Raw genomic sequence first — 12,807 nt, forward strand, 5'->3', positions numbered from 1 at the left:
TATGTGTGCAGTTTGTAGTTAAAAGTAAACCCAGTGAGGATTATGATACTCCACAGAGTACACTGACCAAAGTGCATATCCTGTGTGCTTCCCAATTTCCCAGTACTGTGTATCTTTCTAGAGGATAAATTTGAAAGTTTCCTTAAAGAAGTTTTTTCAGTGGATAATACGCTCACTTGCTGTCTCTCTGTCTATAGCTCTGTATCTTTTTATAGTTATATATAAAATGAAATCCAGTACACTACTCTAGGAATTCTGCTCCTGTCAGAGAGAAGTTTGAATAAGAAAACACATTGAACTGCTGAATTGTGAAGAGCTGCCTTTCTTCTCCTTAGTCTCTAATGATGAATGTTTCTGTAATGGCAATGACAGTGCCATTCTGAAATCTTCTGGTATCTGGGGAGTTACCAAGTGTTATAGATGATCCTAGTGTTTGCAGATAAAATAAATAAAGAAGCCTTCAGTCCATCTTAAGGCCTTGTAATAGTTTAGTTAAATGTGATAAACACCTAAACTTTATTTATCCCATGAAGTAAGTTTGAGGTCTGTGGAGAAGTGTGCTCTGTAAGCTCTTTTGAGAGTAGGGTACCTGGGTCTGAAGGTCATTGTTTTCCTTTTAATGGTCGTAGCTTGTAAGGCTTGCAGAACCTCATGAGACCAAAAGTACCTATGTGAGAGAAAGGGGAGATGACATTTTACTGTTGATGGTTTAGCTACATGGGATTAGTCTCTCAAAATGCAAGTGTTCATCCACATAAGTGAGATTTTGTTAATCCAATTATGTTTGGTTTGAAACTTAAATCAAGAGTTACAGAGCCTTCTCATATAGACAAGGCTTGAGAATGCAGAGGTCATCTATGTATGTAACTCCAAAAATACGTTGCCAAGTGAAATGAAAAAGGACTTTCAAGAAGGAAATCCTCAGCTATTGGAAGAGTATTTCTTAGAAAGTCAGGTTTCTTTTGCAGGAAAATACTGGTCTCAATAGAGGGAGGACATCTTTTAGAAAACATTGTAAATTAAGATTTTTGTGTTGAATTAGCTTATTAGACTTCTTAGAATGTTTGGTTTGCTTTAATGAACTGTATTGTTGCTTTCTGCAACAATATTTACCTTAGTGAGCCCCATACCATGTTCCTGACCTCTTCCTATGTGTACTTACTTCCATGACCTGTTTTGTCATGCTCTGGCCTAGGTCTTGCTGGAGGCTCATTTAGGTGTACTGACTGGTCGTGCACTTCATACTTGAAATGCATGTGTGCAGGATAGTTCTGTGAAAGCTACATGTTAATGCAGATTAGTTATCTAAACTAGTTTTCAAAAAATATTTAAATGTATTTAAAAATATTTAAAGTATTTAAATTTAAAGCTGGAAAAATTGTTCTAAGGGGATATTGTAGTCACATTTACCAGTATTGTGTTCAGTAACCCACAGCAAGATGCTGTTCTGTTTGAACTATAAGTTCAAATAAAATTTTTCTGCATCATGATTTTTGAATGTTTCAGAAGTGTAATATTGAAGTCCCTTTCTGCAGTTTCTGTCACCCTTTTACTTGCTATTTAAGTAACTTTAACTCCATCTTGTACACAAGGGTTCATTTTATTACACAGCACTGACTTGGTTTATGGGAAGTATTCCCACAAATGTATTCTGGAATAATTGGTAAGAATAATTAAATTGCCACAGTAATTGAGCATGCAGCTCAATATTTTGCGCCGTGTTGAAACAGAGTAGAGGTATCTAGAGGATTTAAACTTCCATGATCTTCTCTGTGAAATATCTGATATGTAAAGTAATGGGATATGTGCCCTCACTCTGTAGGTAGAGGTTTGTTTAAAGATTGCAACATTAAAACCAAAAAGAATGAAATGGCCTTACTCAGCAGTTTGATGTTTCAGAAGCAATGAATGAAATCTAATGCTACCTTATTTGCAAACTTCTATGTAACTTCAAGAACATGGTCTGAGTTAGGATTTTCCTTTTAAATAGCTGTAACTGATCTTCTCATGGTGGTTATTGACTGGTGTAGCATGAACTCAAACTATAGTGATATTTCTATGCTATCATTTAAGGTTTAAAAAAAAATCTTGCTGTTGTGTCTACTTAATTAGAACAGAGATACAGGTGAAACTGGAAAGTCTGTGGCAGCAAACTGGAAATCAGTTGACTGGATGCATCAGCTAATTCAGTATGCACATGGAAGAAATAGTATCTTGGGAGGAATAAGCATATCCTGTGACATGTTTCATGTTTATCCTACTGTGGTATTATTTTTTAGAATTCAGCCATCTTTATTCATTTGTTTATTGCCAGATTTGTAGAATAGGATCTCTGTCTTTTTTCCCTTAGCCTTTTAACCAAGTTACCTGCTTTTTTATCAACAAACAAACAGAAAAACACCTTCCTTATTCCTTAACTAATATTATGTAAAATTATGTGAATGTAAAAATGTCAAAGTGGCTAAATTTTAGGCTTTCTTTTCTTATACCTAGTATGCTGTTTTAATATTTACATTCTTGCATTGCTTAGAATAAAAACTTAAAGGAGTTCCTGAATTTTTACTGTCTAGTATCTTTGCTCTCAGAACCCTTACTCACTGTATGTGTAGCTCAGAGTAGTTGCTGGCTATGATGTAGCTTTCATATGACATCAGAAAAAAATGTACTGTATCCCTCTCAGTATGTATCTCTTTTCCCACCTCCAGGATGTCCTTACTGTTCACTATCATCTGATACCATCACCATCAAAGAGTAAAAATGGCAGCAAAGAGAAAGAAAAAGAACAGGAAAAAGAAAAAGATGCAAAAGAAGAATTTGCTGAAGCTTTAAGAGACCTAAAAATACAGTGGATGACCAAGTATGTCTGCTGTCATTACTACACAAGCTTGAAGCAGCTTGAAGTTCACAAAAATACTCAAAATCTGTCTTTCATGCTATATCCTTCTATTTTCTAGGCTGGATACCACTGACATGTATAGTGAGTTGAAAGAAGCATTTCCTAATCATCTTCCTTTGTATGTTGCAAGACTTCATCAGCTGGATTCTGAAAAGGTTATTTAGCACTTCTTACACTTGATTTGTCTCAATACATCCATGTAGCTTAAGCAACTGAGCCTTTCTTTGTATACATTTGAAATTGAAGTGACTGTACTCAGTATTAAAAAGCAGAAATTTCTAACTAGAGTGACAGGTGCCTCCCTTGAGTGTGATTTACTTAATCCCACAGCAGAATAAAAGAAAGGATGCCTAACCGGAGTGTGTTTGCTCATCAAGTTATGCCTTGTTCAGTTAAACAGATTGTAAATTTTCTTGCATACTTAGTCTACAACAGTTTTATTCTGAATGGTGGCTACTGAGACAAACACACATCCCAGTTCTTTTCCTCTTCTGCACTGTTAATTTCTCCTAGCAGCATGACTCAGACAACTGAGGACAGTTACCCCCTAAAGTGACACAGCTAAATCCAGGTTCTTCCATCATTGTCCTCAAAAATAGGAGCTGTGAACAGAACAGTTTGCATGTGGTTTGTTTTTTTTTTTTTTTATCTTGAAGACAAACACTTTTGTGCATATACCACTAGCTTGGTTATTTTTCTTTTTATTTGGTTCTGATTTGATATTTATTTCTGAATTGGATAACCGCTGCATTATATAAGAGTACTGATTTGTACTGAAAGGTGATTTTCTTTCTCTGCATTTTGCTTATACCAACCTCCTATTTCAGTTTGTTTTCAGTGAAATGGACTAAGCATGCAGGATATCTTGAAGACTTTTCAGAGTTCTTTAAGCAAAATTTGAATGAAGTGGAGAAAAGAGCATGTTGAATTATCAAATGTTATTTCTGCATAGCTTTGCAATCACCCTAATGTTAGTAGAATCAACAATGAAGTAGTGTGATTTCATGGTGCTGAACATCTTTTTATATTCTGCTTTTAGGAACGAATGAAAAGACTTGATGAAATCGTTGAAGCTGCAAATACAGTAATCTCTCATATTGATCAAACAGCATTAGCAGTATATTTTGCCATGAAGACTGATCCCAGGCCTGATGCAACTACTATAAAAAAGTACCTACCCAGTAAATAATTTTCCTGCATCCTATTTCTGTAGTCTATGTACTTTGTCTCTGCATGTAAGAAATGGAATGACTGTAACTTTTTTTGATAGCTTGTATTATTTTATTGTGGCACAGGCAATTTAAAATATGACTATACAATTAGTGTGTTCTCTTATTATATCTCCAGAATGCAAGGACACTGAAACTTCCAATTTTTTATTTATTCAATAAAATAAACAGGGGTGCTTTCAGGATGTAAATGTATCAGAAAAATGGGATATTAAGTTGTTTTATCAAGCTTAATCTAAGATCAGAGGGACCACTGGAGTATCAGTAGAAGTATCTGTTTGAATGCTATCTGCCTTTTCTTTGTTTTGCAACCTTTCAGATCTGTGTTTGAAGACAAAATTTACACCAGCCTAAGAAGTAACTGCTTGCAAAAAATTTCATTTGTGAAAAGTGTGATCATGTGCTTCAGAGTATTTTTGAGACCCATTGTTCTTATTTAGTTTTAGATTGTTCCTCTGTGCTATCACTATATATATCCTTAGGAAGACAGTATTTTGAAGGTGACACCTTAGGCTAGAGAATAAGAGAAGATGGAGATGGATTTTGCTGTGTGTAGCATGGTGCTGTTTTAGTAACAGAACAGCAGATCTGAATATTAGGCCCTTAAAATGGGAGATGCATCTATGTTGATTATCTATAAAATACCAGATTTCAGTTGTAAAGCTAGTCTGTCTGTTCTGGCTATCCTGAATTCAGATTTGTGTGTAATTCTAGAATTGCTGATATAAAAGCAAAGCCTTGACATAATAAACTTCATTCTAAACATTTCTTGGTAAGTTGATCCATTAGGTCATGTGGTTTGAATATAACATCTGAAATTGAACACCAAATTCAATGCTTTAAATGGATGCAATTCCTTTGAAGTCAGCAGAATTGTATCTGCTTATGTTAGTGGTGGATTTCGCTCTCTGTTTACAATGCCAGGAACTATAAAGCTGTATTTCTAGATGCTGGCTTACTTTTAGAATCCTGAGTTGTCCTTGCCTTAAGTCATCTAAGGCATTTCATATGCAGAAGAATGATTGAGTATCTTTAATGAGTAGTGTCTTGAGGTAATCTTTTATGATTAGTTTAATTTATAGTTAATAGCCTTTCTTTAAAAATTATCTTTCTGCTTATTTTCATTTTGTACCGATGCCTTTTCCTGGTCTTAAAATCAAGAGTCAAATACGGTTAGAAAGGAAAAGGGATTTTACCTTGGTATTTATTTTAAGGATCCTTAGGTGCACACGTCCAGGTGGAATGTGCTGAAATGCACACTGCAATGCACACCCACAAAAGATCTGGTATAACATTATAGGTCTTACTAATTAGCATATCTATCAAAAATTCTCCAGTGAGAGGCTCGAGTGAGCCCCCCTCCCCAAGGAACCTTCCCCTGGATGGTTCTATCTTAGTTTACAGAATGTGTTCTGGAGAGGACCTTGGGGTCTGGGGCACATCAACCCTTATTTTTGAAGATTCTAAAATGTTTAGTCTCCTAGCTGAACAAACAAGTCCAAGAATGTAGGCAAAAAGCACTAAGAATACAGCAGTTGTAGAAAAGGTATAACGGGTATAAAAGAAAAGGCAAAAAAATCTTCATGACATCAGCGTGTACTAACTACTGTAAACTTTTAAACTTAAACTGAGTTAGCACTGTTTTTGTTCTTAAGGAGGTATTCGCAAAAGGCTCTAAATACTTTTCATACTGTATTTTCTTTCCCTAGTGAAATGGAAAAACAGAAGAGTACTTTAGTGGATGCACTTTGTCGAAAGGGAAGTGCACTGGCTGACCAACTTCTTCATCTGCAGACCCAAGAAGGGGCTGCTTCCAGTGATGCAGAAGGCAAAGATGAGGATCATGAGAGCTGCTCGGAAGCTTTGACAGAGACATTCTGGGAAACAACAAAATGGACTGATCTTTTTGACAGCAAGGTAAGAGACCAGAGCAGATTTTTTTTCATTTGCATGTTGGGTTTTCTGATGTTTTCTTTCTGGAATTATGCACTGCCTTTGTGTGCACAGCCTTGTACATTCCTCTCTTCTACTTTTCCATGATGTCCCCGTATGTTGTGCTTCCTTTATGACCTCTTTCCACGGTGATTTTGCCAAGCCTGTCAAATCCATGGTAAGCCCATCTCTGTGCAAGTGAATGTAGAGATTAAGGGAAGGGTGTAAGACAGTACCAGACTTCCACGAAAAAGCTGCTTCCTTTATTGAATTGCTTCTTTCTGTACTTTCCAGGGAATATTTTTGATTAACCTGTGCGCTGTTGTAGCTGTACACACAGAAGTGTGCAGCATCCATACCCTGTTCAGTCCTGCATGCTGTAGCCTCTTCCACACTATGGACAAGAGAAGTTTTGTGTTTTGCTGTCAGTAATGTCTGTAGAGGTAAAGGAAGAAACCCTTGGAAATAATTACGCTTACATGTTTATTAGCACAGGCTTCCCTGACATTTCAGAGTTCCTGATCCTGAGAGCTGAATTTTTTTTCTCCTTCATTCAAGACAGCAATTTCAGAGGGGAAAAAAATTCCATTGTAGGTGATTAGTTATGTAGCTTTTAATTTAGAGAGGTTTTGACTTTGTATTTTTAACTTTTGAGCTATTGATGTTAATTAGTTTCTGAACTTAACTGTCACATATGGCTGTGTTTTAGTGGAAGATGGAGTGACCAGGGTAATTGTTGATAATTACGTAAAATTACCAAAGCACTTCAGATAGTTACAAAAGAGAAACTTCTAAGAGTAAAGAAAAAAAAGAACAAAAACATGTAACTTCCCTGACAGTAGATGAACTTCCTGTAAGAACTTGTGCTTTAGGTGGAGGCTTGATCAAGAAGGTGGATGGTGCTTACCCTCCTCACTTTAATGTATATGTCCTTGTACACATACATCTTTTCAGCATATCTCTTCTAATCATTAACTGATTATAATATGTGGTAGCAGATTTTGGTGCTTCAATCATATTGTTTGGCACATGACTTTCTTGCTGTCTGTTTGTAAATGCAATACTTTGTTCCAGTACAGTAGCCCCTGGTTTACTTCTGTCTCCTGTTTTTTATTTTTTTAAAGCTGATGGGAATAATTTCTGTGGAAGAATGCCGATATAGATGTTTTGTTGGTGTTTCACTCTTTGGCTTTTATTTTAAGACAGATAACATTGTTGAGCTGTGTGCTCTGGGCCTGGAATAAGTAACTCTGATTTGAATTCTACAGATGAGGAATTGAACCTCTCTCTTTGACTGGCTTAACCATGGATTTGTCAAATATTCAGATTTTGCTCTGAAAATAGATTATTCCATATTGTTAAATTGGTACTAAAAGACCAACAAAACTTTTCTAGATTTTTGTAGCATTTCACATGGAAATAACTTCCATCCTGTTTATGTAGTATGTCTTCTTTTTCCTACTTTTTTGAGTTTTATTACTCAAATTGAAATCTAAACTGATTGACTGTCATGAGAGCTACAGAGCTACTTGCAGGGTGCAAACATGGCGGTTCAGTAGGCAAAACAAAAGCTGTGCATGCAAGCAAAGCAAAACAAGGAATTCATTCACCACTTCCCATGGGCTGGCAGGTGTTCAGCCATCTCCAGGAAAGCCAGGTTCCATCATATGCAACCGTGACTTGGGAAGACAAACACCATCACTCCAAACTTTCCCCCTTTCTCCTTCTTACCCAGCTTTATGCTGAGTGTGGTGTCATATAGTATGGCATATCCCTTTGGTCACTTGGGGTCTGCTGTTCTGGCTGTACCCACTCCCAGCTCCTTGGGCACCCCCAGCCTTCTCACTGGTGGAGTGGGATGAGAGGCAGAAAAAGGTCTGGACTCTGCAAGCACTGCTCAGCAACAGCTAAAACATTCCTGAGTTATCAACACTGTTCGCAGAACAAATCAAAAACACAGCCCCATACCAGCTACTGTGAAGAAAATTAATTAGCCCATCCTAAACCAGCACAGACATAAGAGGTTTGAAAGTGGAGCAATCAAGTCAGATAGGGATAGACCTTGTGTGAATGTCCTTCAAAGGAGAGTTGTCAAGAGACAGCTTATTCTAAAGCAGTGTGTTGCAGATGAAAATGTGGAGCTCTTCTTTTATCTAGACATGGCTGTGTGATACTGGCACTTGAAAGATGGAACATCTGAGTGAGAAAGGCATTTAAATACTGCACTGATCATTCAATTATATATATATATATAAAAATTATGACTTCAGATTGAATTATTACTCTAAGTGTGTTTAGTTCTCAGCTTCCCATAAATCAAAGTTCATGCAGCTGTCAGTAATTAAAAAACTAAGTAAATTTTTGAAAACTAAGAGAGACCATGTGTTCTTTTAGGTTGTTTCTAAAGAGGAATCAAGAGCATCATCACTTTCCTGTGTGTTTCTGCTCACCTTCTAGTAAATAAAATACTGTCCCTTGTTTCATCTCTCCTCTGCAGATATAGCACTTGGGCACCACAGGGCATTTGTTACTTCCTTTGAATTGTCTGTTTGTCATTGAAGTAACTTGCTTTTCCCCATATTGTAGCAAGTATGTAGGGAAGTAACTTTACTTTTGATAGTAAGTGCATTTGTTCACACTTTCAGCTATTGTCTGAAGGTTCATTTTAAACAAAACATGAAAGAAAATATTTATGTCCCCTGTGTACACAAAAGCATTTCAAGTAGGCTCCAGTTAAGACAGCTTTATGCAGCAAGTATTTGATTGATTATGCTAACATGTTTATAGTGGCACTTTAGTTCTTTTTCCTAGAACATGGCTTTAAATTTTGTAGGCCAAAATCCTCAGTTTTAAACACAACTGCTACAGGAGAGTAGTGCGCTGTTGTATGTTATTGGGAATGACCAATCTGTAGAATTTAATGCCCCTCAACATTTAAAAATAAGTTTAAAAACAAGTAAAAGGCCCGTACCTTTCTGTCTTATCTTTTAAACATCTTTAGCGTGGGTTGTTTTTCCTGATACTGTTTGCATTGTCAGATGCAGCTGTCTCTTCCAGCTGATTTTATTCAGTCACTGCCAAAAATGTGTTGCTGGATATTTGATTCCCTTAACTCCCCTCCCTCTCTTAAAAATGAGTAAATTTTTTTTATATTAATGTAGGTTTTATTTATAATAGGGCAGTTAATAGAGCAGAGAAAAATCAACAAATGTAGCTAAGAAAGCTTAGTTTATTACCATAGATGTATATGAACCTGAAAAAGCTTGTTTGTTGGGAATTGTAAAAATTACAACTTCAGTGTTTTTACAAGTAGCTGGAGTATGTTACCTACAGATTATATTGTTTAACCTAGTATTTTAACTGTCTGTAAATATAGGTGTTTTTTAATCTGCTCTTTAAATGATTAATTAATTGATTATGCAAGTCTGTTGCCGTAGATAACAGCATTTGGATACTAGAAAAGTTTCATTAGGTGTTTTAGTATTGCTGGATTCAAACATACTTTTTTTAAGAGTGTTTTCTGGCTTTTAAATACTTCAGCCTCACAAGTTTCTTGGGAGAGATCATTTCAGCATTTTACTGTCCTAAATATGTATCTTTATAGCCAATGACAAGTTAGGCAGCTAGTTAGGAGGTGGACATCCAAACACTTTCATGGGTCTGGCTCCCACACATAGTATTCCAGGCCATTAGCTTGGGAAATAAAGTATCTAACAGTGATTTTTCCCTCCAGTATCCTAGAAGTATGCACTGCCTTTTCTCAGTACCCTTTTATTGCTCTTTGTACTGTTTCTGGGCCATATTACTTGTTACGCAAAAGCTGGCCTTCATTATTTTTATTATTTATTATTTCATTATATAGTTATGAAATAATATCAAATACTTCGAATTCATTACTATTCTTTCAACTAGCAATTAGGTCTTGGATAAAACAAATAGGTTTATTTGATGGTTTTATACATTCAGATAGCAGCTGTTTTCTCTGTTATATCTTAATAGCACTCCAGTTTACCTTTTCCTTACACATATCAAGGAATCATAACCTTTGCTTCTGTGATCTTATAAAGCTGGCAGTATTTTATCTATAAGGCTTAATTTGGCCAATATGTGTATAAGTTGTAAAGTACTATTTCTTATCTAACATCTTTTGTTTGTAAACAAATTCTGATTTTAAAGCAACTCCTGCATTGTACGTAACTTCTAAAGTGCTAATGAATTTTTAGTAGTTTTGCTGAGCTTGTATACAGTTGATTGGGGGTTTTTCTCCAAACACTAAGACAGCAATTATTGTCTTATGTCAAGAGCTCTTGGAGCATTGTTTTCAACCTTTTGGTTCAGCAGAGAACCTTTTTCTCATTTAGAAATACCCAACCTTTTACTTGGCCGAAGCAAGGGTATTTCGTAAAATGCTTTGTTTTCTTGCCACAAAAACTCTAGGAAGCCCTGTTACGAAAGAAATGCTGTCAAGTGGCTTTCCTCCTGCCTTTATCACTGATGTTCAATAACCATTCAAAACTTACAGGGTCAGGTAAGAGCTTTCTTCATAGAGCAGTGACATTATTTCTGGTTAGCCTCCAATATGTTATATTTGCTGAGAGCTCCAATGCATTTTTCATTTGATTTTTTTTTTTGTTTGGTGTTTTGTTTTGTTTTGTTTTGTGGTTCTATCATCTTTTACAGAAGGAATTTTTTCTTTTTTTTTTTTTTTTGAGTTTAGTTTAGCTAACTAAGTCTGCTAATGGATCCACTGAGCAGTTTTTCAGAAATGTTTGCTAATGTGTTTTGCTTTAGGAAAATATCCAAAATAATTGGATGGAGAATGCAGCATGCAGAGTATTTTTCCAATAGCAATATTTGGAAAATTGTATATGTGAATGGTGCTGTATGCTTATTGTTGCATATATGTGTGTGTTGTAAGCTACAACAGCTTAAGTAATATTTCCGCACAGCAAAATAAGTATTTGAAGACAGAAGAAAAATGAGCAACTCTTGAGTACTTGGCATAGTATCTTGGAGCTTCAGAATTATACCTTGCTTGATAATTAGGTTTATTTCTTTTTTATCTTTTAACTATTTATTGATCCTGCAAAGACTTGTGCATGTGATTAACATTAAATGGAAGTGTTCAGGCTGCTGAAACTAGACAGGTTCTTCACTCCTTGCAAGATTCAGATCTCTGGTTCCTTAATGTGTATATTCTTGAGAAATACTTAGTTTTTTTTCTGTAATGTAAAACGTATTTTTGAACATCCTTGAGGGGATTTTGTTAGCTTTTCTTAATGGGACATTTTAAGTGGGAAGTCTTCAACCTTTATTGTGGAGTCAGAGCAAATGAAAATGTTGTAATGAATGAGGGGCAATGAATAGCAAGCTCTAATAAAAGATTTCATAAACACTGCCAACAACAGACACATACCATATTCACCAACTTTACTGCTATGTCACTCTTCAGTAAAAAATGAAAAGTATCTTGTTTACTCTGAGTGTTCCAAAGGGAATATATGAAAGTGTCTTGATTGCTCTAGTTCTTAGTGCTGCAACTGGTGAAATGGTTTGAACAGTCTTGCAACACCCTGAACACTGTCAGTGTTTGGGTGTTAAGAACCTGATTTATTTTACAGTAGTTCTTAGGTAGACACATTGATTCGCTCATGTGAAGCATTGCATTGGTAAGGAGTTTAAGCTGGTTTTTTAGACATAGTGTTCTCAAGAAGGAGCTTTTTTATAATCTCTTCTTAAAAAATTACCAATAGTGAGGAGCTGAACTAAAACTTGAGGCTTGTCTTCATGCTTACCTGTCTTCATTGCTTGTTTATAATTATGTACATTTCTCTGTCTTTGTCTGTATATATCATTCACTGTGTACATTTGTACTTGTTTCTGCAGTAAGTTTGTGACTACCTAGGCATTAAAATTCTCAATTTGGTTTTTGCTTCTCTGGGTCAAAAATATACCTGCCTGGTTGGTGATACTTTAATTATCTTTTTAATATGCCATATGGTTGCCTGTAGAGAATGAAAACCTAAAGAAGCTAGAAATGTGACAAATAATTAAAATAGTGATATCTGTGTTACATAAGAAGTTCTGAAGTCAAATATGTTTGTGAACTCAGAAATAGTCTCTAGGAAGTTCATGTTTATGACTACTGTGAATCATCTGTTATACTGCAAAGAGAAAGCTATCTTGTGTAAATGTTTTACTTTGTTTGAATCACTTCTGCTATCTGAACAGAATTTGATATTACTTGTTAAGCCTTGTAAGATATTAAGATACCTAATTTGTTCTGGTTTCTTTTAATTTGCATTGTAGGTTCTGACTTTTGCCTATAAGCATGCATTGGTAAATAAAATGTATGGAAGAGGTCTCAAGTTTGCCACCAAACTTGCAGAAGAAAAGCCAACAAAGGACAACTTAAAAAACTGCATTCAGGTAAGGAACGTTTGCTCAAGTAATGGGGCTGTGTTCCTGCTGCATAAGCTTTCAGAAGTCAGATATAAGTCTCCTGGAATTTTTTGTAGTCTTCTCATTTTAGAAAGCACTGAATGTAACATTTTAACTTTTTCCAGGTTTTGTAACTCGGCCTTCATTTTAAATAGTGATTTTTTTTCTTCCTTTTTCTAGAATAACTCGTTTTTGAGTAACTGTCTTTTTTAGCAGATTTACTTTCTGGAACTTACTTTGAGGCATAAAAGAAGTAGAGACAACTTAGTCAAAGATACCTGCATAAAAATCCCCTTATGTTGCTGTTTA

At 35.6% G+C, this 12,807-nt stretch overlaps 1 protein-coding gene across 2 annotated transcripts in view; it reads left to right on the top strand.

Annotated features, from left to right (window-relative positions):
* The window catches only part of TPP2 (tripeptidyl peptidase 2), a 52,934-nt gene that overhangs the window by 38,990 nt on the left and 1,137 nt on the right, over nt 1-12,807 (top strand). For both annotated transcript variants that reach the window (XM_082278620.1, XM_082278621.1), the window contains 5 exons: nt 2,706-2,857; nt 2,955-3,051; nt 3,936-4,066; nt 5,835-6,042; nt 12,367-12,486. In XM_082278620.1, the coding sequence (XP_082134746.1) occupies nt 2,706-2,857; nt 2,955-3,051; nt 3,936-4,066; nt 5,835-6,042; nt 12,367-12,486 (708 nt within the window). The remainder of the gene's footprint in view (nt 1-2,705; nt 2,858-2,954; nt 3,052-3,935; nt 4,067-5,834; nt 6,043-12,366; nt 12,487-12,807) is intronic.

This window comes from Coloeus monedula (assembly GCF_965178545.1).
Source record: "Coloeus monedula genome assembly, chromosome: 3".
Taxonomy (NCBI): Eukaryota; Metazoa; Chordata; class Aves; order Passeriformes; family Corvidae; genus Coloeus; species Coloeus monedula.